A 27,468-nucleotide genomic window follows, 5' to 3' on the forward strand; every position below is an offset into this window, starting at 1 on the left:
CCCGTAAATGTGTTGTGACATTACCGGGCCCTCCCTGCCAAGAACCGGAGGAGACTCCATTGTGGAGAGAGAAATCTTCTGGCAACGTGACTCGGATGGGAAGCTGTGAGCCGGACTGCTACAGACAGGAAAGAGGCCCTCTCCTGGGTGGCCAAACACGGGAGGATGGCCACACTAGCTGCACAGGGCCACGTTGCATTCTGATGACCCTGAAGCATCTGCCGGCATTGTGTCTGTTCTTCAGTATTTTCTCCCACAATCACACGGACCAGAATGACAGATATAACACTAGGTTTCAGCAGATCTAGAGTAGCCAAAGGACTCCTGGCCTGGTACACCTAGAGACACAGTTTTGGTTGAGTGTGGGGCATTGACCCCCTGTGGACTGCCCACAGCCTGTCCCATGTGTTTGGAGCTATTGTGGGTCTTCGAGACAAGGTTTCTCTGTGTAGCTTTGGTGCCTGTCCTGGATCTCGCTCTGTAGACCAGGCTGGCCCTCGAACTCACAGAGATCCACCTGGCTCTGCCTCCCGAGTACAGGGATCAAAGCCATGTACCACCATCACCACCACCACCACCACCACCACCACCACCACCACCACCACCACCACCACCACCACCGCCGCCACCGCCGCCCGGCTGTGTTACACTTTCTAAGAGGTCAGGGAATGAACAGAGGCCTCATTCCTGTATTGTGGAGGGGGCGGGAGGGGGATGGTGGGAAGAGCGCAGGTCAGTGGGGATACACACTGTATTTCAGATCTTCACTAGCTCCAAAAGGTGTTTTGAATGAAAATGGCTCCCACAGGCTTATAAGGAATAGCACTATTAGGGGGTGTGGCCTTATTGGAGTAGGTGTGGCCTTGTAGGTGTGGCCTTATTGGAGTAGGTGTGGCCTTGTAGGTGTGGTCTTATTGGAGTAGGTGTGGCCTTGTAGGTGTGGCCTTATTGGAATAGGTGTGACCTTGTAGGTGTGGCCTTATTGGATAAAGTGTGTCACTGGGGGTGGGCTTTGAGGTTTCAGAAGCTCAAGCCAGGCCTAGCGGCTCACTTGCTCTTCCTGCTTCCTGCCAATAAAGATGGAGAACTCTTAGCCACCACTCCAGCACCTGCATGCCACCATACTTCCCGCCATGACAATAATGGACTAAACTTCTGAACTGTAAGCTACCCGCAGTTAAATGCTTGCCTTCATAAGAAGTACCACGGTCATGGTGTTTCATCACAGCAATACAATAAAACTCTAAGATACTCCACAGGGTGGGGGACTGACATGGTACAGAATGGCACCCCTTGTTTTTCCGACAGGAATGTTACTTTAATAGGAGCTCCTATGCCCAGATTTCCACACACACTGTCTAATATCACTCTTATACCTGTCCTAGGAAGAAGAGACTATTAATTATGGTATTTTGTGGACATGGACGTAGCAGTCAAGGAGGCTAAGTTTCGTGTCCAAGGTTGTAGTCGGCAAGGACTGGGATTTAAACCCAGGGAGTGCAATTCTGAAGTTCACACCCTGCAATGCTGTGTAACCTGGAGTCTCCTTAAGGCATCACTTTGGGTTGCAGAATAATGAAGCCTTGGATTGCACAAGTAGTTCTGGAACTAAGGTTCGAATTTGAAAGGATGAACCGTTGTAGACTCCTTAACTCTCGCACTTAAAACAGAATATGGTGTATAAAAAATATACACCGTATATATCTTTATGTAAGTATATATGTATTATATATGGCTCCATCTCTCTGTATATACATGATTGCATCTGTGCTGTGGGATTAGTCACTACATATATAAACACACATGAAGGGAGGAGGCAGCAAATGTACCTGCCCACACATGCCTGTGTCTCCTTCATCGTCTATGTGGGCTCATGGATGACCTTTCCAGAATAAAGCTATTGCCACTTTGGAAGTTATTCTCCTGGCAGTCACCGGCCACATCAGAGAAGGATTATCCTTCCAGGTAGAGTTGTTCTTCAACATGCCACGAGGAAGTCTCAGAAACGAACTCCTAGACATACCAAGCAGTTTATCTCCTACTCTCAGACACAGGCATCGAACGAAAACCCTGATGATGCCGGTAAATAAGCACCTGGGTTGTTACTACCGCCCGCCATTCCAAGGCCCCAGGACAACCCCTGCGGTGACAGGATGTGAGGAGTCAAAACTGATATGATCATCTTAAAATAGCATGGAGCGAAGACTGTCACTTGCTGCTGCTGACACTTGCCCCTCTCCTGTCCCTTTGGTTTCCAGGACAGACTGTGACAACCCATGCTGTTCATCCCCTTCACCCGGCTGTGTCACACAGTAGTAACGTATTTCAGTGTACATCTAACCGTGGGCATACTTACGTGTTTGCTTTCACGCACATATATGTTTAAAGGCATTTATACCACACCAATAACTAATTGACAGGAGCCACAGGCTCCTCTGTGTGTGTAAACACACGGTGAGATTTCATCTCTAGAATGGTGTTTGAATTCATGGGAAATTTTAGGTATGTGGGGATTTTTAGGTACTTGAATGCTAGGGTGCCAGACTTCCATATTTAACCAAGTTTATAGTAAAAGCATCCGTGTTTTATAAGAGATGTTAAGAGCTATAATCGTAGATGTCAGGGTAGAGAGCATGTGCTATGGTGATCTCAGGTATGGGGATCTGCTCTTTCAGAAATGGAGGTGTGCACTGTGTCCTGAGGGGACAGAGTAAGAGTGTGTGGGCTGGCCCAGAGGCATGCCAAGATGTGGCCCGGGGGTACATCAATAAGTACTGTGACCCTCAGTAAGTCACCCACTCTCTCTGACCCTCAGGTTCCTCATCTGTGACTCAGGAAGAATTCAGAATGCACGCTAGAGTTACTTCTTCACCGAGACTGGGTTTCAAAACCTCTCAGGTTACCTTGGCTGGGTATGCTAAGAGTGCTTTCCAGGCTGTCAGCAAAGATAAAATGGGCATTGGAAATACAGATGTGACCAGGGACATCCTAAGTAGAAAGGAGTTGTTTCTGGAAACAGGAGACGAGAGTCCAGCGTCCTGAGAGTGCTCTGATGTGTATAATCACCAGAGACCAGCTGCTTCCCTTTCGCTAATATGACGTCAACACCTTTGAAGCGATGACTCATTTGGCCGGTCATCTTAGGGACAGACCCCTTAGGGGTCATCAACAGAGGAGAAGAAACACAAAACACTTTCATAGCATGTATTTCCTCCTCATTGCTGATTGCTTTTTATAAAACAAAACAAAATCCAAATCCTGTCTCTGTGATCTCCGCACTTAGAAGTAACCATCTAACAATGGGGGGGGGGATCTACTTACAGCCCTTGAAAATAATAACCCAAGTGCAGAGCCACAAGGGACAGAACACCATGTCTCCAACCTACTTACTCAAGCCAACTCCAGAAAACACTGGAATGACCAAAGTGGAGGAGAATGCTACCCCCAATCGATGCCCATATTCTTTAGTTGGTTTAACACTGTCATTGTGAAGATTAGCTCAGACCATTAGGCTCGTCATTAGAGCCTGTCTCACGCAGAGCGAGCACGTATTCTAGAGCTAGCCCACTCCTTACCATAACCTGGCAAACATTTGAAGTGAACTGCTGGCTGAATACCTCAGTGGGAAAGAATGAGACTTACTGCTACACTAAAAGTAACGAAGGAAAAAAGTAGAATGGAAATGTCTCCTTCTGTATTAAATGAAAAATTTAATCTAACATTCAGGGCTCACTGTCCTCTTTTTCTCTATACACATGTATAAAGATCCTCTCTGTACCCCCCCCCCCAAATGGGCTGAATTTCAGGGGCTAAGTCAGAGTTCCCCCAGACAAAACAGACTTAAAAGATGACCAAGAAGGGCTGGAAGGATGGCGCAGTGGTCAAGAGCACTGGCTGCTCTTGCAGAGGTCTGGAGTTCGATTCCCCGCACCCATGTGATGGTTGACAGTAGTTATAAGTCCAGTTCCAGAGGATCTGACATCCTCCTCTGACCTCGTTGGGCACTGCACACAGGTAGACATCACACACAGGTAAAACACCCATATACAAAAAAAATAAATAAATAAAAATAAATCTTAAAAAAAGTCAACAACTCTAAAAAGATGACCCAGAAAGAATAATTCCCAAGGATAAGGGTGGAGCACAGCTCTTCCTAGAGGATTTTGTGACCATTTCCTAAGGCTCACTTCTATCTGTGCCCACTGCTACCTCCCTGTCTTAGATCTGAAGATGGTCTGGCAGTTTCTTTGTTTTGTTCTGTTTTTTTCAAGATGGGGTTTCTCTGTGTAGCCCTGGCCATCCTGGAACTTGCTCCCTAGACCAGGCTGGCCTTGAACTCAGAGATCCACCTGCCTCTACCTCCTGAGTGTTGGGATTAAGGCCTGGTGGCTGGTAGTTTTTTTGTTGATTCTAGAGCTGTTTACAGGACAAGTGTCCTTACTCCCAGTGAGAGAATTTGATGGGGGTGACAGCATTTGCTGGGTATCACCAGGCATGGCACACGTGCTTCCACGCTTGGCCTACCCTCAGGAGAACTTTCGCCCGTCATTCTCATCTAATAGATGAGGAAGCAGGTTTAGAGAAGGCTGGCCACTGGTCGCAGGTCACAGTCACACTGAGATACAAGTTCATGAACACCTCTTGCGGTCTCTCTTAGGAACAGGGGAAAGGGACAGGAAGCGGAAATGTCAACAGCGGATGGCGTTGCTAGGGCTCAAGGAATTTTGGTGACTCGGTTAGTGGTCGTTTTTTTTTTTAATCCCCCAGTGGCTGCAGTCTCTGCCTGTGTTACTTTTAGCTTCAGTCCTGAGAGGGGAAGGCTGGGACCTAGGTTCCTTTCAGAACCCTGCTGAGCGGGTGGCCACTTCCAGCGGGTCAATCACCGTGTAAGGCACGGTTGCGCTCGCGCTCACACTTGTAAGTCAGGTGTGTGCTCACACGTGCTGCGCTGCGCGCCCGCAGCTAGGTTTTGTTTTGGTTACCTCTGCTGCACATGTTAATCTGGAGAGATTAGAGGTCCCTTCTGTGAAGGGATAAAGGAGATTAGCATCCCTTGGGTCAGCGATGACACTGTGTTGCTCTGTGCCTGGGGTCCTGACCTCGATCATTAGGCTTCATTCCCATAAAGGCACCAACAGCAGGTGTGGTGGGCTAGAAAGACGAGGAGGGGTGCACGCCAGAAAATGCCAATCACCGGAGGTCAGATGTGGGGGGAGGAGGGGGGCGCTGCCCCAGTCTTTCTTGTAAGAGGGCAATACTTCCATCAGCACCAATGCCAGCCAATCTGTGGTGGCTAGCATGGACTAAACGCTCGGGAATTACTGTATAAACACATCTCTCCCACACATCTCACAACTACATCCGGGTCAGGGTCATGATTGAGTGCTTTACCGAGGGAGACTCAGAGTGCAGAAGCCACTTGTCCCAGGCCATCCAGCCCTGGGGTGAAGGGTTATGTTTTGGGTCATGGGGGGGGAGGGGGGCGCTTTTCTGTGCTGCTCTCATGTACTGAGAAGCCTCCGTTTAAAGGTCTCATACCTTTGAGCGCACAGGAGGGAGGTTCAGCCAATCAGAGGACTTCCTGGTTTCCAAAGGATGCCGGGAGAGGAGGCTGGGGTAATTCTTCTGGGGTCGGATTTCGCAGCAGCAGCTGTGCTTTTTTTCTGGGAGCAGGAGGATGGCCCAATGACCTTCTCAGCCCCAGCCATTCCTGGCTTGTGATTCTAGGATTCTCTTTCCCTACTTGGAGATGCAAATGCAGCCCCCTGGGGCACCGTGGGAGTGTTCCCACTGCACCCCTGGGAGCACCCCTTTTGAAAAGTCAGCCTTTGTTTTTAGTATTTCTTTTGAAAGTTGGGAGAGATGCTGAGATAAGCAAGGCCAGCCCCTAAGGACAATAAACTTGATGGGGTGTCCCCGTGTTGTGTTTTTTTTTTTTTTTTTTTTTTTAAGGAAAAAAAAAGATGTTAAGGAATATTGCAAAACTCAACAGAAGTGCTGGCTCCACCTACACTTGGTTAGAAACGCTTGCACGGATTTTCTTTCTTTCTTTCTTTCTTTCTTTCTTCCTTCCTTCCTTCCTTCCTTCCTTCCTTCCTTCCTTCCTTCCTTCCTTCCTTCCTTTCTTTCTTTCTTTCTTTCTTTCTTTCTTTTTCCAGCAGTGTTTGTACAACGATAAAGACAGTGTCTTCCAGACACTGCTTGAGACATTCTAAAGGTCTTTCTTTGGGAGGGTAGGGCCCATCCACTTCTGCTGGACCTACACACTTTGAAAAGTGTGCCCAGAGCAGTGAACACTCAACCAACTCTCATTTCCTTATACAAAAGAAACACTCCTAGGCCCCCTGCCCCTCGCCCCTCCCCCACTTCCCACCCCGGCAACATGGAAAAATGGGGGGGGGGCTGAGCTGCCAATGCTGTGGCTCACAGCTGGACCTCAGGGATCACTAGGGACATTCATCAGGTTGCAGGTGACATGCCCGAGGCACAGCAACTGGGTTGGGCGAGGTCTCCTGTCTGGCTAAGGACAGTGCTGGTCCTCCGTTGACTGAGGATCTTTTTACTCCCCTAGACTTCTAGAGGATGGGCTCTGGTACTTGATTTTGATACTACCCCATCTGTCTTGTTGATGTTTGTTAGAAAGTATGGCCAGTCGTGACTCTTTGGTGGAAGAAAGGTGTGTGAGTGCATCCTAAGTACTTTGTGTTCTCACACTGGTGACCAACAAACAGCCTATAGACACAGCAATGTGTCTTCACACTGTGACTTCGCACTAAACGACAGCCTGAGCAACTACTTCCTGGAAGCTGTTCAAGGGGAGTCGTCTGGCTACTTAAACATTCCAGGCTTCCAAGGCACCACGTACCTCACTGTTGGCGCTTTCCACAAAGGACCCCCCAAACATGGCGGCCATCCACTCGCAGCTACAGATCAGCAGTGGTTTGTGGGCACTGATGGCTCCATCATCCAAGGTAAAGGTCACATCTGCCAAGGATGGAGGAAACAAAACCGTGAGCCAGTTTTTCCAGGGGCTTCACCCCGAGCCTTCTGCTCCGTGTACATCCATCAAGCTGTATCTCTCCCTCCCTGTTCCAGGTTTACTGATCCTACTTCAATCCATACTTCTGACACAACCAGCTCCCACAGCAAAGAGTGTACCTTGAAAAATTGCACGCAGGATCACAACAGAAATTCTCAGGGCCGGAAAAGTAGTAGAAAGGAGAGGATTATCATTTTGTGCTTTAGATTTGGGGTTTATACAGCGTTTGACACATTTACACATACGTATGTTTCATAGACACCTTGTATACATAGCCTGTAAGTAATTTCAATCAACATAAGACATAGTTCAGCGTTTAATTTACTGTGCATTTGTAAGATGACCTTTTAAATTAACATTCATGATTACTTCTGTATCCCTGTGCCCAGGGACTGGGATAAATGCTTTTACTTTATTCCACAGGGTGACACTCAAAAAGTTGGAATATGGAGCATTTGGGGTCTTGGATTTTCAGGCACTAGGGATAGATGTTCAGCATATACAAGACTTGTCCATCTATCTCTTGTTACTGTTTGGCCGCATGTGCCCTAGTTACCGGCCCCCCCCCCCCCCCCCCCCCCCGTGTGTGTGTGTGTGTGTGTGTGTGTGTGTGTGTGTGTGTGTGTGTGTGAGTGTGAACTGGAGGTAACACTTCATTCCCAATTTCTTTATCAGGAAAGTCCTAAGAACAGCAACAACTTAAAAGAACTGCACCATGATTTGAGCAAAGCTAAGAAAATAGAACAATGTACTGATGCCATCCATTATCTAGCTCAGATGTCTCAGTCTCCCCTGAGTGACATGCCAGGGCCTCCCTTTCCTGAAGGAGTCCTACGTGGACCCCCATTCTTGCTTGGCTCGATCTGGGCAGTTAGTGGGGGATTCAGTCAGATTTAATGTCCCCCAGTTAATCGAGTACATATTTGCAACACGTTCTTTTCAGTCACACTCAAGAGCTGCTTCCACACCATGGCAACCAATGTTTGCAGTAAATGTTCCCCACTCCTTGCTTTAAAATGAATAGCGTGACTCAGTATCAGGTCACGGAATGTGTAGTTCCATGGCAGGGATTATGGGAGACAAAGACAAAAACAGAGGGAGCCCAGTCAACAGAACTCAGGAAGTCAACATTGCAGAAAAGTCCACTTCCACCCACCCCCGCACACATGTCCCGAGACGAAAGTTCTAGAATAAAAATAGCACACATGTATCAGACAGAGAGAACTAAGCGAAGGTCAGTCAATCAGACCGGGTGCAGTCTCTAGGGAGTTTGCTCATGGAAGGGCAACAAGGGCCGTGTGTGGCATAGTTGCCCGAGAAGAAAGAAGAGCGAGCAGGCTCAGGAGCGCAAGGGCACAAACCAGGCGGCTGGGCTGTGGTGGTGGTTAGTGGTGGTGGTGGTGATGGTGGTGGTAGTGGTCATGCAACTTGTCTCTGGGACTTCAGTGACCTCAGGACCAGAGATCAATGATGCAGGGACAATGGAGAAGAATGGGACAATGGACATTGGTCATGGAACAGATCCTGAAGCCAGGTGGTTCGAGCTTCAAGGCCCTGGAGGGAGGCGCAGGGTCACCTAATCTACCCTGGGCACTGGAGATTGAGTGACTAGGTTTCTGGAGTGGCAAGGCTTGAGTTCATGACCTCACTATAACCACTTAAGTGACTTAGTGACCTGGCCTCTCAGTCCCTTGCTTCTCAACACCTACAAGGTAGGAGGACTGCCTCTTGGGTCTGATAAGGATTAGCAACGCTAATCCTATTATCTTTATTCGTTCCCTTGCTCAGTTTAGCTAGCATTTGATGATCCCCCCACCTAGCACAAAGGCCTTGCTTGGTGGCTCCCTGGGGCCCTGCTCACCTGAGAAGGTGCCCTTGCTGAGACACTCTTTGATCCGATTGGCTTTCCTGACATGGAAGGCTTTTGTGATCTCCTGGTTCATAAAGGCTTCCTTGTTCATGATATTCTCCACCATCATCCTCAGATCGAACATCTCCAGGACCTCGGCCATCTGAGCCAACCCCAGCAAATCTTTCTCCTTCTCATCCAGCTGCCCAGTGTAGAGGAATCGTAGCAGGGTCCGGAAAGGGCCTGACTGCATCGATGGGTCCAGCCTGACAACGGTCACTGGGCCCACCCGCTTAGAAATGGGGTTGACCCGCACCTCTTTGTGCATGCTGACAAATCCCTTGCTCCAGCCAGACAGGGCCTGTGCCTCAGAACCTGAGGCCTCGGCCTGCAAAGCTAGACTCTCCGGCAGGTCCTGGCCTGAAGATGCTCCTGGGCCAGCCTGAGGGGTCCTCTGGGGACTTTTCTTCCCTTCCTCGGCTGGACCAATACCCTGCATCCGCCCGTGACAATCCCTGCATGGCACCTCCTCACCAGCTCCCCCACCCCAACCGGGGGATTCTTCACATTCCATTAAAAAAAGGTCGTAGAATTTGGAAGAAGAGGTAGCGAGGTAAATGCGGTGCGCGAAGATGTACTCCTGGTCCTGGAGAATGAAGAGGACGTCAGCGCACAGAGGGTTGTCCAGTAAACAGGCAGCATCGCTTGTCCCCATGGAGGAACACTCGGGGACCTTGATGACCGGGGGAGGGGCTTTCGGAGGTAGGAAGGGCGCCTGAAGCAGAGGCTTCTGGACTTTTTTCAAGTGGGATTTCCAGAACTGCAGGTGGCGGCGGGAGATGAGGGCTGCCCGGATAGCATTGTCGAACACATCCTTGATGCCGAACTGGTCAAACACGCTGGTCTCGTAATAAGGGATGCCAAGTTCCTTCGCCACTTCTCGGCCTTTTTCTGGGGGCAAAATGTCACTTCTCTTTATGGGCCTGAAATAAGAGAATTTTAAAAAAATACACATAATCAACTTTCTTTTAAGGGGAAAAAAAAGAAAGGGTGTGACATCTAAATTTCTAAATCCCTAAGTTGAATTATATAACTAAAAATTCATTCACTTCTTAAAATTTTATGTTTAAAATCCTGCAAGGGTCTTGAAAACTCATCATTAATGGACATTCCAAGATAAAGGTTTGTGACTGTAAAAAAAGCATATGCTGTTAGTAGTAACCATGGTAACAACAGGATTGGCCTTTGTTATCTATGTGATCTTGAGCAAGTTGTCTAACCTCTTTAAGCCTTGGCTTTCCAACTTTGGAGAGCATGGGCCCTTAAAGAAGAGGATTAAATGAGATAATGAATGCACTTAGCATTGTCCTTGGTGCTTGATAAAAGTTATCACTGCTAATGGCCACCTTCATCATTGCATGTTTCGTTTTTATAACTTCACAATGCACCCCCCCCCCCCGCGCTATCTGAAAGTTCTATGAAGTACCGTTTTCATTCTGTAGTGAGAAGAAACAGAGGCATGAAGTTCAATTGGTTTGCCTACAGAATGTCTATAAGCTACTAGAAATTTCTACTAAGTGGTTAGTGTACAGACTTCCCCACTCTTGGTTCAGGGATCCATGTCCAGTGGCTTCTAAAGTCTCTCTATTGGATTCATGAGTCCTCTTTCATATATTCCTCCCCTCCATTTCCATCAGGCCTTCATTGATCTTTTCTTTAGACTGGTACATAAGTTACTTAGTTGGCCTTTGTGGTACTTTTAATGAATGTAATTGGCCCCCATAATCTCATAGGGAGTGGCACTATTAGGAGGTGTGGCTTTGTTGGAGTGGGTATGGTCTTGTTGGAGGATGTGTGTCACTGTGGGGGTGGGCTCAGGACATTGTCTGGCACAAGCCAAGATGTAGCCAGCACCACGTGGATCTGTCTAGGCAGCTGCCATGCTCCCTGACATGATGATGATAATAGACTGAACCTCTGAAACTGTAATGGAGCCACCACAATGAAATGTTTTCTTTATAAGAGTTGCTGTGGTCGTGGTGTCTCCTCACAGCCATAGAAACCCTAACTAAGACAGCCTCTCTTCAGAATCCGCACTTACAGCTCAGAGTCCCACCCCTGCAAGAAATGTACTAAAATAATAGCAAGGGTACGGCTGAGCCTGCAATTCTGTGTTAATTTCTCCTGTTTCCACAAAGCCAGTGGAACAAAGCCCACGCCCTTTTGGTCTGGCACGCAAAACTCATTTACAAGTTAATCAGACCCAGGGAGGCCAATATAAGCACTGTAGTGCTGGGCTTGAGACATAACCGGGGAAAGGTTCCAGAACCGACAAGATGTGATCCGCTACAGTGCTTCAAGAAACGCACGCTCGATTCCGACAGGCACTCTTAAGCGGCTGATCTGAAAGACTTCGCCTTTGACACCAAAAGTCACACGCTTCCCAGGCCCTGGTCCAGGAGAGCAATGATAAAAGTGGATGGAATTTGGATTTGAAGACCAGGGCGGAGGGAGGGAGGTCATACCTCAGGGTGCTGACAAGAGTGGAAAGATCCAGGGAAGAAGGTTCAACTTTGGGCCTCTTCCTGTGGGCCCTGTCTGAACTTTGTCCTCGGGGCTGACTCGAAATTTGCTAATTGATTAACCCGAAGCTTGGCTCCAGTGCCCCACTTTGTGAAATCTCTAAGTCGCTCCCTATAAGGGACGGTCCTGTCTGCTGCTTGGCCGGTTCTGCTACCCTCTGCAGTCGCCCCCACACCCAAGTGATTCTGAACATTCCATTTCTAGTCCATGCATGTAGGAACAGAGGGATTGTGGAGACCGAACATGAAGTGCTTTCCAAGTTTTACCCAGGATGCCTTTGGAGCAACAGAAATCGTCTGAAAGTGTCTCAAAGGTCAGCACTGCAATAAGCATAAAAAGTGGGGTCCAGAGAAGGTTTGTGGTCAGCCAAAGCATTGCTATCAGAATTTGGTGGGAGTTTTGCCCTTCAGCAGAGAATATGGGTGTAAAACAGACAAAACTGTTTTATACAAGAGTAACTTCTGAGGGCACAGGTTTTTAAGAATTCTATTTCTTTCCAAAATTGGTATCCATACTGTGGACACAGTAAAAAACCAAACCACCTTCTAATTTGTTTTATTTTAAATTCTGACACTTTGTTAACATAAGGATTAGATACATTTAAAAAATCATGTTTGCTTTCTTTCCTTTTTTTTGTTTTTTGTTTTTTGTTTTTTTTTTTGTTTGTTTTTTTGAGACAGGATTTCTCTGTCCTGGATCTCGCTCTGTAGACCAGACTGGCCTCGAACTCACAGAGATCTGCCTGGCTCTGCCTCCCGAGTGCTAGGATTAAAGGCGTGCTTCACCACCTCCTGGCTTTTGCTTTCCTTTTTAAAAATTTATTTACTTATCTATTTTATGTACCCGTGTGCTCTATCTGCATGTACAACTTTATGCCAGAAGAGGGCATCAGATTCCACTAGTGATGTTTTGTGAGCCACCGTGTGGTTGCTGGGAACTGAACTCAGGACCTCTGGAAGGGCAGCCAGTGCTCTTAACTGCTGAGACATCTCTCCACTCCTTGTGTTTGCTTTTCTGCAAGTAGAGCTCCACGTGATTTTTAGGTGTTTGCTTTTGTTTTCTTTTTGAGGCGGGCTCTCACTGTGTAGCTCTGTGGACCAAGTTGGCCTCAAACTCATGGAGATCCATCTGCCACTGCTTCTCAAGTCCTGGGATCACAAAACGAGTGTTGTTAGGCTCAGCTCCACATGATTTAAAAAAACTGGACACCAGCCCAGGCCTAGTGGTATGAGCCTGTAGTCTCAGCGGCTCAGGAGGCCGAGGAAGGAAGATCACAAGTTCAATCCCAGGCTATGCTACAGAGTCAGCTAAGAAATGTAGTGGGACCCTACCCGGCTCTAAGTTAAAAGTTAAAAGAGGAATGGGGCCATGATTCAGTGGTAGAATGTCTGGTCTGCCTAGAATGTGGAAGGCCTTAGGCCGACTCTCCAATGCTGCGCAGAACACCAGAAGCCAGAGAAACACTAACACCACTACCAAAGCCAACCTAGACATGTGGTCATGGGAATAGAAGCACATCTCTGTTGGGATGTGATACTGGCCAACAGCTGTGGCTGATCCTTCTGCGCCTGAGTTTATTTTATTCTAAGCAGGCATCATTTCAAGAATGATGCCACCCTGGGTGGCTAACATTCTGTATAGGACGTCATTCAATTACAATACTTCCTCCAAAGCACTTCCATACACCCCATTTCATATCACGTGGAATTCCCTTGAAGCACTGCCGAACCATTTGATGAGACTGGATTGTGACTCCGTTGAGCCTGGGGAGGCATCAGGACTCTAGCTGCAGGATGAATGGCTGACTGACTTTGCAAAAGTCGATGGCTGAGAGGTGTAGCCTCAGTGGCCACTGAAAATCTGAGGTACCTGAAAACTGTTTCCTCGCTGGGCGACGGTGGTGCCCGCCTTTAATCTCTGCATTCGGGAAGCAGAGCCAGGCGGATCTCTGTGAGTTTGAGGCCAGCCTGGTCTACAGAGCGAGATCCAGGACAGGCACCAAAGCTACACGGAGAAACCCTGTCTCGAAAAAACCAAACCAACCAACCAAACAAAAGACTATTTCCTCACTGAGGTGCCAGCTGCATGCGGGGTCCTTGGCTTACCTTGCTAAGGGGCGTCTGGCCCGGTTAACGGCTTCCAGGTCGGCGTAGCGGAGGTCTAGCTGGCAGCCAACAAGGACAACAGGTGTTCGAGGGCAAAAGTGCTTGATTTCTTGATACCACATAGTCTTCACATGATTTAGGGAGTTGGGATTTGCGATTGAAAAACAGAGGACCACAACGTCAGACCTGAAAAAGGAAACCGCAGACGGGGCTCACGTCACCTTTCCGTGCGTCTCTCTAGCCATCCATTATGGTCCCTCTCTCTTCTCCCACTTAGCTGACAATATGACGTCACAGTTAAAAATAATATTTTTGTTTTGTTTTGTTTTAAAAAGGGCCGGATAGTAAATACGTCTATGAGTCATGCACACAGCCCGCTAAGCATTCCAGCCCCAACACAGCCTTGCGGCTCATTTTCACATCTCACTGCAGAATGTGGATGGATGCGCTCAGGCCCCCCCCCACACCCCCCAAGTGACTTTCCCAAGAGATGGCTACCCGAAGGAGTTCAGTCCTGGAATTCCCACATGCTGAACTATTTCTGCTCATGAGAAATAGTTGCAAGATAAAAGGAAACGATGAAGACCACCTTTTTATACCCCCTTCATAAAACACAAAGGCGAAGATGTCCAACCCAATGAGAAAGCAAACAGCTGGTGGAGATGTCGGCAGTATTTGCTGTGTGGCGTCAGCAAATACAAAGAAGGATGCTGGCCCTTCTTGCTCACGCACACAGATACAAAGCACAACCCCTTATCTGCTTCCAAACAGAGAGACCCTGACTTGGCAGGAATTTGCATTGTTTTTTAAACTAGGTATAAAGCAAGAAGATGAAGTCAATGGAGGGTTGATATGGTCAGAAAACATGGGAATCAGACTCCTCCCATATTACAGGTGATATACAACAGGTACATGGGAAAAAATTCTACTTGAATTTGACATTGGGAGCTTCTATTTTTATAGTATAACTTACCGTTCTAGAAGACAAAGAACTGTTGAGTAAAGACAGGTGCTCAAATATGGTACTTGATGGTAGCTGGCAAGCAGGAATAAGAACCTCCCTTCTAGGTTAAAATGTGAGTGACCGTTTTTAGAACAGCCAGGCAGGGGAAGTGAGGGATGTTTCTGCTCCGGGAGTCCAGACTTGCAAATAAACTCAGCAATAAACTCATGACTTTATGAGATGTTAATTTATTGCCTTTATTGTTTATGTGATGGGAAGAGTCAAGTCTATGAATAAAAAAAAAAACCTCTTCTTAAATCATTAATGAGCTTTCCTTCCTACATATCAATGGAGACGTACAAATGTATGCAGGCAGCCACAGAATTTCTAAAAATAGTCGCCTCTGAGGCATAGTACGGCAGGGGGCTTGCATTAAATGTAATTCTCAAGTTGAGTCTTTCCGTGTATTTGCAGGGGAAAAAAGAATAATTGCACCAGACCACGGCAAACAGAGGGGAAAGTCCCGAGTTTAAGATGGTCATACATTACAAAAGAAAACCCAGGACTCAAAGCAGGTGACTGCTGTTCTGCGTGGTTAGAATAATCTCAATGTAAAGATATTATCAAAGGCCCCAGGATGCTGGAATAATATGTAAATAATATGTGTAAAATATGCATAAATATATAAATGAAAAGGAGACGTGTCTTGTCTTTGAGATTCTGATTTAGTTACTAAAATATTCTGTACTCAGCCTTACTTCCAATCAGCATAAATAACAGTATCCATTAAAGCCAAAAATGCTTCAAATATTACTTTTTTTTTTACAGGCTTAGTTTTCTATTATTCATCACCCTGTTTATATTGGGTATCTAGTGAAGTCCTACTATAAGCTTTGTTCTGATCATAAGATAAAGCCATCACAGAATTTTTGACATAGTGAGAATAATATGTCTGGTTCAGCATCTCAGACAATGAATTAAGCAAATACATCCATTGTTCAACTTGAGGACTACGTGTGTGTGTGTGTGTGTGTGTGTGTGTGTGTGTGTGTGTGTGTATGTAATATATATTATATATTTATTGTAATTGGTGCCTTCAGTTTCCATGTTACAGCATACAGCTGTGAGGAGAATCATTCTAAGAACTTCATTTCTATGATAGACACATAACTAAATGTCAATTCTGCTATCTAATTTTATGATGTAGCAAAGTGAGGTTTTTAAATCAGAGCTGGCTTGGTTGCCAAGGTAACCATGTTACCACTCATGACATGCAACACATGGGAGTTAACTGCAAGCAAGCCCAGACAGGACCTGGGAGGGGCTGATGGTGGTGGACAAATGGAATCTTCTGATAGCCACACAATGCCACAACACAATGCAGGGCCAGAGTTATCAGTGTCCTGTCCTACCCCGTGGCTTCGGTGTCTAAATGCTTGAGATCTGTGGAGGAGCTGGGAAATGATCTGATATTCTGCATATATGTTGGCTCAAAATGTAAGAGCAAGTTGAATTGAGAAAAACACTATTATAGATGTTAAAATAACACACTGCATAAAAATTTTATGTGTATCTTAGAATAACGTCTTTCTTTGTTTTCTTATCTAGCTGCTAAGAAAAAACTATCCCCGTTACTGTAGACTGAAATCAGTTAAAAATAAGATTATGTATTAACTATTAACTTGCTTTTGTTTAAACCATGTTGATCTAGACACAAACATGGGAGAAGCCTGGTGTGTGCTCTAAGTAGAATTTTATCCTCAGGTCTTGCCATCCAAAGGACAAATTCCAACAGAGACTGAGAGTCAGTTGTCAAAGAGATGTGGCCATAGGCAGACATGCCTTCTTCCAAATACCCTTGCCTAACTGGTAATATGTCAGCATCCTCTGCGGCCTAAACACTCATTAAAATCAAGCAACTAAACAGAAACAGACAAGGAGTGGATTGGGGATGGGTGAGAGAAGAGGAGGGAGAGGTAACTATGGTTGGGATATAAAATAAATGAATAAATCTAATTAATAATAAAAAATAAAAACAAATAATATTAACTACCGCACCATATTGTAAATTTAAAAAAACAAACTAGAAAATAGCATATAAATATTTGACCATTAAAGCAAAATCAAGTAACTATTTAGAGAATTCCATTTATTTCTTCTAGACCCCAGCCTTTCCTTCTACCTAGTTCAAAGCAGGAGACTCTCAGCTAAGAATATCTCCAGGTTGGGGCAGGATTCCAAGGAGTTTAGAGATACGCATTCTTGTGTGGGGCCTGTTCAGTGTCTGACATAAACCGGGATTTAAAAGGCCCCTCCTTGGGAAGATAAAAAGGAAAAAGCAGCTTCGAGAAGCTCTGTCTCCATGGCTCTGTTACTGTTTTGTTTTGTTTTGTTTCGTTTTGTAGAGTGGATTTAAAAATAATTGTGGAGAGTGTGAGGAGGACGTTTGGACAGACTTGGCAGTCAGGGTTGTCTAGAAGTGACCTCAGGCTCTATTTCAGCTGTAAAAAGAATGATAGGATTTCAGTGGAATTCTACAGCTACCTGGGGTAGAAGAACCCGAGAACTCAGAGACAAAGCCCTGGGTGAACTGGGCTTTAAACCCCAGAATTTGGGTAGTGAGAAGGGTGCAGGAGGAGACTTGGAATGCACATTGTATTGACTTTTATTTAAAAAAAAATTATGACTGGGATAAATGGGCTTATTAGAGATAGCCAGAAACACCCAGGAGGCTAAGAATGCATCCTTTTGTTCATTAACACATGGAATCATTGAATGCATTTTTTTTAAAGGGAAAAATGATTTTTTTGTTCCTAAGGGAGAAATATCAGTATATTTCACTTGGGTGCCATCATAAAAAATGTCATGTCCACAAAGTAATGCATTTTGATCGGTTAACAGCAAATTGGTCCGGAATCAATGGTGCAGCAATTGGGCATGTCCAGCATCAGAAGAGAGAGGCAGGGCGGGGAGAGGGGCCGAGTCATCCAAGACGGTAGGGGCCGAGGTCTGTTTTTCTTTGTATATTAAATAAACCCCAGAGGCATGCTTCCTCAGTTATCTTTTGGGGGAAACACTGGCCAAAGACAGCATGTGAAGGATTGTGAGAGACGTTAGGGGAATGTGAAGTGTTCATTCCAGGCCAGGGATAACCTTTGTTGGAACATTAAAGAAATCTGAGAAAGGCCGTCCTCTCCCACATAGCTTGTCTGGAGCCAGACTCAACAGCAAATAGCAGGGGTCTCAGAGGCTGTTTTTACAAGTCCAGGCCCTTGGTGGGAAGAGCCTGGAGAAGCTACCAGAGGCCGAAAGGCACTGACTGTTAGGAATGCAATTTCTAAACTCTTTCCTACCATGGAGGGCTCCCCATCTCTGCTGGGCCCGTTGGCCTTGCCACGGGTATCACGCTGAGGGGCCTGTGGGGGCCTAGGTTTCTTTACCTCAGCTGGGTAAGTGAAGAAGAAACCCTGAAATCATCTTTCATCTAAAAAGTGTCACACCAGACTGATTGGACAGACAGTGCAAAGGAAAGCGTAGTCTACCTGGCCTCCAGAACGCTGGGAGTAGGGTGGCCACGTGCCCTCCTCCAGGGTGCGCAGCTCAGGGTGGATCTCATGCAAGACTAATATTTAGAGGAAGCTTAGAGGAAGCCTGTGTGATATTTTCCCAAGTTCTGTATGGGACTACCTTCTTTTAATTACCCATATGTTCTTTTAAGAGTGTTGTTCTGTGTTCAGATCTTACCACACTATAAACCACCATGGCCTATACCTACTTTCACTTTTCGTGTGTGTGTGTGTGTGTGTGTGTGTGGACCCCATGATCTTTATACAGGTAGGGGTCATAGTCACATCTGAACAGGCTTTCTTTGCCAATATACAGGAGTCCACCTCTAGCCGAGATTCAAGCAAGGAGTTCCTGATCTCTACCCAGGGGCCTTCCAGTTCCCTTTCCTGGCCGATAACTGAGGTAGGTTCTTTTCCCCGAAACGTTTCAACACCATTCACATCGACCACACACCTCTCATGCAGTGTACTCTGACAGTGTTATGCAAACAGACACATTGAAAACAGCACAGGACGGCTGGGAGCATGGCACAGGGTTGGAGCGGGTGGCTCCAGGTTTTAGTAAGGGGAGCAGCCTGGGTGTATGAGATGTAGAGGGAGTTGTCAGAGATGGTACACACGACCGGGCTGAAGATGGATGGCTGGGGAAGCTGGAACTCATGGAGGATGGACAGGCCTGTTGGGGGGTGGGGGGGATGGGGTGGGGGCGCCTGGTTGGGAGTTCTGGGGGGAGCAGGGCAGAACCATGCAGGGCCCCGGATGTGAGCGGAGAAATCAAGCCAATACTTTACCAAGAGCAGTGAGGCTTCTTTAAGTACAGATGTTATGTGGGGGAAACTGTCAAAACATCCTGAAATATATCCAGATTTGGGAGTGATTAGCATGCGTGTGACTACAGTCTTCCAGGACTGTAAATGCAGTTTCACCAGGAAGTGACATGTTAGACCCGGCTCCCTCCACCCGACAGAAATCTGGCCAAAGCAAGCCACGCGCTTAGGAGTGGGCCGGTAGCAGCCACAGCCCGCCAGCGTCACCAGAGGCTGCAGACAACGGTAGAGTGTTAGAAATGGCTGGTTCCTCCACCCTAGTACAGATGCCATGGCGGTGAGCGGCCCCACCAACCAAAGTGGTGGGCTATTACCGCAGTTAACCTTGACCACTAAGGAGGATTCAGAATCTCGCAGGACACACACACCTTTGCGTGTGTCTGTGAGGGCAGGTTTCTGAAGAGTTTATCTGGGGAGGGAAGAAGACCCTGATGGTGGATGAACGGCCGGGGATAAACCTGAGAAACGGAGTTGAGCGCCAGCATTGGTGTCTCTCTGCTTCCTGACTGCGGACATCCTTGTCACCAAAGTCGGAGCCACAGAGCTGCTTCTTGTGGCTGGGGAGGGCTGTTTCCACACTGGGAGCCCAAACAGACCCTCTCTCTGTGAAGTTGCGCCTGTCAGGTATTTTGTGGTAGCGGTAAGAGAGTAACTAAGGCGCCTGTCATCTAGTGGTCCTACACCATCTGTTTCACACCACAGGGCAGTGTGGTCTTCCATGGCATGTGGTCGGGACCAGGAGAACCAGAACAAGAGTCACACTGAGTGACGTGCCATCGACCGATGAAAACAAATGGCTTCAACAGCCTCATTGAATGCCCGGCTGACATGACACGAGAGAGAAACCCTCCCAACTTCTGCTCTTTGGTCCTCCTCAGTTTTCCTCAAAGCTAAACACCAGAGAAACATCCCTTCTGTGCCGAGTGGCGAGGCCAGCTGCGGATCCGGGAAACCCTGGATGGTCTCTTGCAGTGCTAGGTGGGAACTCTCTGGGAGTCATGCCCAGGACTCTTAGGAGGCCAAACTGTCAACCAGCCACCTTTTTTTGAGCTTGATGGGAAAGAGACTTCTTTCCCTGCTCAGACTTCTCAGCGACCCTTTTGGGGTACCTTTGAAGGTACCAGGGCTTGCTTTCTTCCCTCACTGGGTCTCAGAACTAGCCGTTCCTTCCAGACATAATAGTGACAGCCCACTGCATACCAGGCTCTCTCAGAGACACTGGGGACAGCTGTCCTTGTCCTGTCTATCCTCTCTCATGCTTGCACACGGGAGGATAAAGACAACAGTCAGGAGAAACACACAGAATTGGTGGCCAGAGCCAACCGGAACACGGAACAGAGAAAGGGGACAGTGGTAGCCAGGGTGGGGGGCGGGGGAATAGAGCTGAGGGTGATTAAAAAAAAGAGACCTCTGGGGAGAGCCTCTCTGAGGTTGACATTTCAGTAAATAACCGAAGGGAAGGAGGGACCAGACCTGCCAGCTGTAGGGAAAGAGTTCAAAGCCACAACAGCTAGCTCGCAGGCGAGGCCCTGAGGCAGGCATGCCTAGGATACTTCCCTGAGGGAAGAGGCACATTGCTGGAGCACAGTGGGGAGGAGAAGGCAGGAGAAGCCGAGCCGCAGAGGGGCTGAGGTGGGAGGACTCTCAGGGGTGTGTGTGTGTGTGTGTGTGTGTGGCTCTGGCTTCCCGTGAGCTGGTAGAAACACCTGAGTGGGTTTTTCTGAGTGGGATGGCGTGATATCATTTCTAGTTTAATAAGCAGATGTTACCATCATGACCAGAGAGCTGATTAAATTGGTGTCGGAGTGGCCAAGGATCAGGGGTCAGGGAGAGGAAATGCTGGGAGAAGCCGGGGTCCGAGAAGAGGCGGTACCCAAGGTGGGTGGTGGTACCCTTGCCTGGCCTTGGGAGGAGAGATGGGTGCAGGTAGCAAGGTGGCTGCAGAAGGTCATGCCACCAGGGCTGGAATGACCAGATCCAGGATGGGACTTAGTGGCGCAATAAGCATCTAAGATGTCTCGCTATTACTCAGCGTGGTCACTGAGGAACGGCTCTAACGGATGCAGCTAACTGCCCACGGTACCAGGAGCTAGCTCATTGTCAGGATTTTTTTGTTTTCCTCCCCCATGTTCCTTCGATTGCTTTTATCCCATCAAAGGGCCTGCGGGGTATCCAGGCGTTCAAGGCTGAGGGTACACAGCTGTCTGCAGACTTCGAATCTGAAAGAACCGAAACTAGGCTACATGAAGTCGGGCAGGGGATCAGCTGGAGTTTAAGTACGGAATGAAAACAGAATGTGAACCATTACAATTCTTCAGACTGTTGTTCCTGGAAGGCCGCCACGTGATGCCTTGGGGACATGAGCAGAGGTTAACCAGTTAATACGCTTTCTTAAAAATTATTTGAATTTGTTTAAAAAAAAATCCATTGGCCATTTTCCTAACTGCAGAGGAACAATTTTTTTTTTTTTTTCCAGGAATGAGATTATCTTCAGAAGCCAAAGAAATGTAAAGAAGAGAGGAAGGTGTTTTTTGGATTAATTCCAGGAGATTACAGCTAGATTAAGGCTCAGGGATGCCCTCAATTACAAAGGCCATCTTGCTTTTAAACACACACACACACACACACACACACACACACACACACACTCACCTAGCACGCACCCCAACTCAATGAGTCTCTGAAGCCAGCAGGATAGACTTGAGAGACAATTCACTATTTTCTCTTTTTCCTATTCATCTTCCTGCAGCCTAGAAATGTGTCCGCTGTGCAGTTTCCCTGGCGGCGGGGGCAGAAGTCTGAGAGGAGAGCCCAGTTCTGGGCTTACTTTAGAGACGCTTGTCACGGGTGACTGGTATTAAGTGTTGCTGGCAGGGTTAGTAAACTTCCTGAGAAGAACATCCGAGAACACGCTCTGTAGCAGACAGGACCAACTGGACCAACATGGAAACGGGTTCAGAATCCACCCAGTCAAAGACCTTGGAGGCTACAATCAGTAAGAGCGAGATGGAGTTTCCTTTTGGCCCACAGCTATGCCTTATGGTCCGGAGTTTCTGAGAGAAGGTTCTAGAATGACTGACCACAGAGTTACTCAACAGTCTCCTGCCTCTGACCCACCTAGTTTGAAAGGAAAAACAGCACTGTGGCCTGGAATCTATTTCCTCACCAGAAAATCCCAATACAGAAACAACACAAACTGGAGTTTTTTTTTGTTTTTGTTTTTTAATTCCTCTTACTCCATATTGAAAGGCCAATGTTGCAAACTTGACCCAATTTGTAAAGCTTTCAGTTAGTAAAGGAAAAAAATAGGAAGTCCAAAGAAGGCAATCATTATTCTCTTTGCCCATGTCAGCAGCCTCACTGTGACTCTCCTGGGGGGCTTCTCTTGGGTCTAGCTACGCTTTCCTGGTCAAGCTACCACGTGATGCCCACGAGACCGCTTCTCCGGCCACGTGACCAGCACCTTGCCCATGTGAGCCACAGCGGTGCAGGAAGCATTATCTCTTTCTCACCGAGGGCTGAGTGCTCCTGATTTGTGTGGGGAGAGGGCTTGGCCAGGCACAGGGATCCCTGCTCTGTTGATGCCTCATTCTTTTGGTTCTAGCCCAAGCTGCTCTATTTCAGAGCAGGAAGGTTCACCTGGAACAGCAGCTGAGGGAGGTCCAGAGGCCGGGTGGGAAGACTGTAAGATGACCAGGATCCACAGCAGCCTTACAGCTGTGGTTGCTCAAGCTCTGAATGCATACATGGCCATACATGTAATTTTTGAAATTGCCTGTAAGTATTTAAGCCTAGTGTATTTTATTATTTGGGGTGCATATATTATAGTAATGATCCAGTTTCAACTGTTTTGCTTAATATCCCTGCTATTAGCATGTACACACACACACACACACACACACACACACACACACACACACGAGAAAAGAAAACTGTTATAAAAATTATTCTAACAAAATTAGGGGAAGTGATACCCAGAGAAGAAGTGACCTTTTAATTGGAAAATCATCCATATCTATACAAACCTTCTGTTTAAGAATATTCACAAAAACAATGAAATTCAGTGGAAACAGGGAAGGGAGGCAAGTTCTGATGATGTGGTTGGTTTGCCTACAGCAAGATAAAGCTGGCGAGAGAGGATGAGACCCAAGACAGAATGACAGACAAGCAATGGCACACCCCCATTCCTCTGCACCCCAGTTCCCAGACGGGGCAGCTGGTTAGACCACACAGGTCACTCACACACTCCACAGGTTTCTGTTACGTACTCTACAACCTGAGCAGACAGCTATGGGAGACAGAAATAGAAGAGATGGAAACCTCTCATGGAACCGAGTGTTCTTCATCTCACTGTCACATGGTACTCAAGAGAGATGAACCTTTGAGAAGAGATGAACACAAACACAGGCTACGCAGGGTCCCTGCCATCAGCCAGCCAGCCCCTGGGCTGGGGGGCTCGCGCTGTGAGAAGAGAGCCAGCATGGCTTTGGGTGGCCGGAGAATGGTGTTCTGCCATTAGCTTTGAGAGCCTGTAAATTCCATTTTCTATATCAGTTTCTGAGGCTCCAATTCTACATTTCCTCGTCTTAAACTTCATGGAGATAACATCGAAATACATTAATATTCATCTGTAGTGTATTTAATTTGGTCAGTTCTGACGTCTCTATTCCCCACAAAACCATGCTCACACGTAGAGGTAATACTTGCATCGCTCCTGAGGTTCCCTCCTATAGTTTGGTAATCCACCCTTCCTTTTGGGGTTTGAATGTGAAATGTGTCTCACAGGCTCTTGTGTTTGATGGCTTGGCGCCCAGCTGGTGATGCTGTTTTGGAAGGAGATGGAGCCTCAGTGGAGGAAGGAAGTCCCTGGGGGTTGGGATGTGAAGTTCTATAGCTAGGCCCTACTTTCTGTTTGTTTCCTGCTTTCTGACTGAAGACACAATGTGAGCCGTCACTCGATGCTCCCAGGTGTCCCGTGATTCTCCACCGGGGTGGGCTGCGTCCCTTCTTGAGCCGCAAGGCAAATGACCTCTTCCTCCCTTGAGTTGCTTTTCCCAGTGTGTCTGTCCCAGCAAGGAAAGACAGAACCAACCCATCATCTCTACTCGACTAGATTATCTTTTCTAGAATTTTATCTGAATGGCGCCACACAGTATATGGACTTTTCTACCCGGTGCCCATTTCTCAGAAGTTCTCACTCTTATTTCCCCTTCTGTTGAGGTTTGGTAAAGAAAAACACTACAGCTCCTGAAGAGTGGTCAAGTATATGTAGCTGAGGGCCACTTACTTCATGACCATGCTGCTGTGGATATTGCTCCGTATGCTGTGAATGTGTGTTGCTCTGATTTGGTCGATAAATAAAATGCTGATTGGCCAGTAGCCAGGCAGGAAGTATAGTATAGGCAGGATAAGCAGAGAGGAGAATTCTGGGAACAGGAAGGTGGAGTGAGGAGTCGCCAGCCAGACACACAGGAAATAAGATGTAAAAGTCCTGGTAAACCACAAGCCACGTGGCAACTTATAGACTAGTAGATATGGGCTAATTTGAGATATAAGAACTAGATAGCAAGAAGCCTGCCACAGCCATACAGTTTATAAGTAATACAAGTCTCTGTGTGTTTACTTGGTTTTGAGCAGCTGCAAGAGCCAGGTAGACACAGGAAAACTCCAGCTACATCATGCTGGTTTATCTCACCCCAGAACTCTAACTCTAGATCAAGTACCATGCTGAGGTGTACCCAAGTGCAAATACTAACACTATTACATAGCTTCCCAGGGAGTGCATGCATCTCTGCTCAAAGAACTGAGGTCTTATTCTAAGGCCACAGCAACGTTTAGTTTCTTGTGTTACAGAAGCCGCAGGACCTGGCGTTTCCAGGGCATAAGCTCTAATCACTTTCCTAGACCCATGTGGTACTAACACATGAAGGCTATGCTTTGGGTAGCAGTCTGTAAAGTACACCTGTAGCCATCTCCCTTTCTCTACCCTGTGTCCATTTGTAAAACCTTCTGTCAGGGCTGGGGGCTGGAGAAGAGCGCAGGTCACCTGAGCTGAGTACAAAATGTAGGGAAGGACGAAACCACTCAGCCACCCAGATGAAGAATACTTTTTAAAAAAACTGAAAATAAATCCACGGTGAATAAGACATCACCATTCCAAACAAAGGCCAGGTCCATAGCAGGGCCACGGTCAGCTTGAGGCGGAAGAGAAAAAAAGCAAGCCAATGATGATTCTGCCTTTAAAACTATTTACATTTGCAGCCCAAGTTATTCATTTGTTTTGTCTTATCTTGACCTCAGCCAACCTCCTCCTGACATATTTATGGTACAACAGGCTGTTTGCCACCTAGAAATCATCCAGAATATTCCCAGATGGCCCAGGCAAATGCAGAAAGACTCTAATAGATCCACACTCATTGGTTCTTACCTTTCTCTTGTTATTGGGCATTAAGCTCAGGCAAAGACACAAACCCTGGGCCACCAGAGTCTTGAATATTTTAAAGGGCCTCTGTGAAGTATTGGAAACTAAGTGTATCCATGCCATCTCTGATTTCATGGACTTTTAACACGAAACCCAAACCATCTTATCTAAACAGACACCCAGAAACCGCAGCTCTGATTAATGTTATCATTTCCAACACACATACACACTGTACTGCTCCTTGTAGGGGCAAACAGTGCCGGAGAGAAATCTTTATAAGAATATAGCATGCCTTAAATGAGTCCAATTAGACTGTAAATATGCACAGAGATGCTGGTGATGAGGGCAGTTACCATGGCTCTGAATTGTTCAGTTAACTGTTTGGGAGGGAAAATGTCCTCCTTCCCCAATCACTCAGAATTCCCAACCATTCTCAAGATGTTTCCTTGAGGGCTGGGCAGATGGCTAAAGTGCCTACCACAAAAGCAAAGAACCCATGTAAGTGCCACATGGGTGTTGTGACTTGACCGTAATCCCAGCTCTTAGCAAGCAGAGACGGGATCCCTAGAGTAAGCTGGCTAGCTGGATGAGCTGTGTTGGTGAGCTCTGGATTTGACTGAGAGACCCGGCTTTGAAGAATAAGACAAAAATGATTGCAGAACATTTCCAACACCACCCTCAGGCCTCCATATGTATGCACACACATGTGCCCATGCATCTGCATACACATGAACACACACACACACACATACACATGCAGGCACATCATATGTGTATTTTTTTTTTTTAAACTTTGGGTGTGTCATCTCTACTCACAGTGAAATACTCATGCTTGGCTGCTTCGGGATGCATACGGAGAGTTGGATTATTTGCTGAGGGTTAAGGAAATGACTAGAAGCCCTGGGAGACCACAGCTGAGGAGATGAGGAATGCTGGGTTCCCACGCTCCACACAGACAGCGTGAGATGGAGGAGACCAGAAGGAAGCGTCAAGTGAGTGGGCCACCTAGCACCACCGCTAGCCATGGGTGAGGCGCTGTGGCAGGATGTGGACTTTGCAGTCCAGCGGACAGGGGAGGGGAGCTCAGGTCAGCTCTGTCTGTCTTCAGCGCCTGACCATGGCCCTTCCTGTCGCTGCTTCCTTGACTGTGAAATGAGCTCGCGTCACTGGGTCACCACGACAACACGGTGGGAGAGGGTGCAGGGCAGGAGCTCAGACCTGGCTCCAGGGCTGCTTAGCTTATGCTGTAGCTGTCGCTGACACCTTCAGCACCCACCAGAGGGCTTGGGGTCTCTGACGTCAGAGCGGATCAGTCACGGAAACAGTGACGTCTGCATTCTGTACATGAGCTGGACTTGGAAGAGGGGGATTGAACGTCCCATGTGTCTTCCTAAAGTCACAGCCCATCCCCCTTTGCCAATCTTTTTAGGGTGCCTGGAATCAAATTGTGACCTGTCATTCTCGGAGATGAGTGATATCCCTTTAAGAAGAGGCTCTTCCTTGCCAAAAAAAAAAAAAAAAAAAAAAAAAAGAGACGAGCTGATGCCAATCCTGGTCACTATGTATGGTTTTGTTCTTGACATTTGAAAAGAACCAGAGAAGAGGTTTAAAGGTTCATCCACAAGCGGATGGTGCGTGGGCAGTCTTAAGACCCCCAACAGCTGTTGTGCTGGGATGGGTAACTTGTCTCCCTGAAGGCAAAGGATCCAGAAGGTCAACTGCGGACAGTGATTCTAGTCTTAAGCCTTTGCATAAATACGGAAGGACACACAGAAACTCTGCTCCCCAATGTGGGGTCATTTTCGGCTGCATCCTATCTAAAATGAGGTGGAGATGACTTGATGTGGGGGAAGCTGAGGGAGCCCCAAGTCCTGGAGAGCTGCAGGAGAGCCTGCCCCTTGAGACTCGGGACTGGGAAACAGGTGAGGAGTCCTCACCTGTAGCATAGGGACCATCTGCCTCCTAGGGTTCCCCAGGGGATGAGCTACCCAAAGTTGGCAGAACTCCTGCCCTGTTGGCTGAGATCTAGGAAGACCTTTGATACACTGGAGCTATTTTTTTTTTCTGGTAGGCCAAGTGGGGGTGGGTGTAGGTTTAAATAGTTGCTAGTAAGCCACAAAGAGAATGATGGCATT

General features: G+C 47.2%; 1 protein-coding gene across 7 annotated transcripts in view; it reads right to left on the reverse strand.

Moving 5' to 3' along the window:
• Rhobtb1 (Rho related BTB domain containing 1) overlaps positions 1-27,468 on the reverse strand; it is a 128,879-nt gene that overhangs the window by 13,762 nt on the left and 87,649 nt on the right. For 6 of the 7 annotated variants that reach the window (XM_037200053.1, XM_037200054.1, XM_037200055.1 and 3 more), the window contains 3 exons: positions 13,577-13,762; positions 8,901-9,871; positions 6,866-6,984 (listed from right to left, as the gene is read on the reverse strand). In XM_037200053.1, the coding sequence (XP_037055948.1) occupies positions 6,866-6,984; positions 8,901-9,871; positions 13,577-13,762 (1,276 nt within the window). Of the gene's footprint in view, positions 1-6,865; positions 6,985-8,900; positions 9,872-13,576; positions 13,763-18,876; positions 18,936-27,468 lie in introns of all 7 variants that reach the window. The other variant, XM_028877236.2, reaches the window with a different exon arrangement.

This window comes from Peromyscus leucopus, chromosome 16_21 (genome assembly GCF_004664715.2).
Source record: "Peromyscus leucopus breed LL Stock chromosome 16_21, UCI_PerLeu_2.1, whole genome shotgun sequence".
Taxonomy (NCBI): domain Eukaryota; kingdom Metazoa; phylum Chordata; class Mammalia; order Rodentia; family Cricetidae; genus Peromyscus; species Peromyscus leucopus.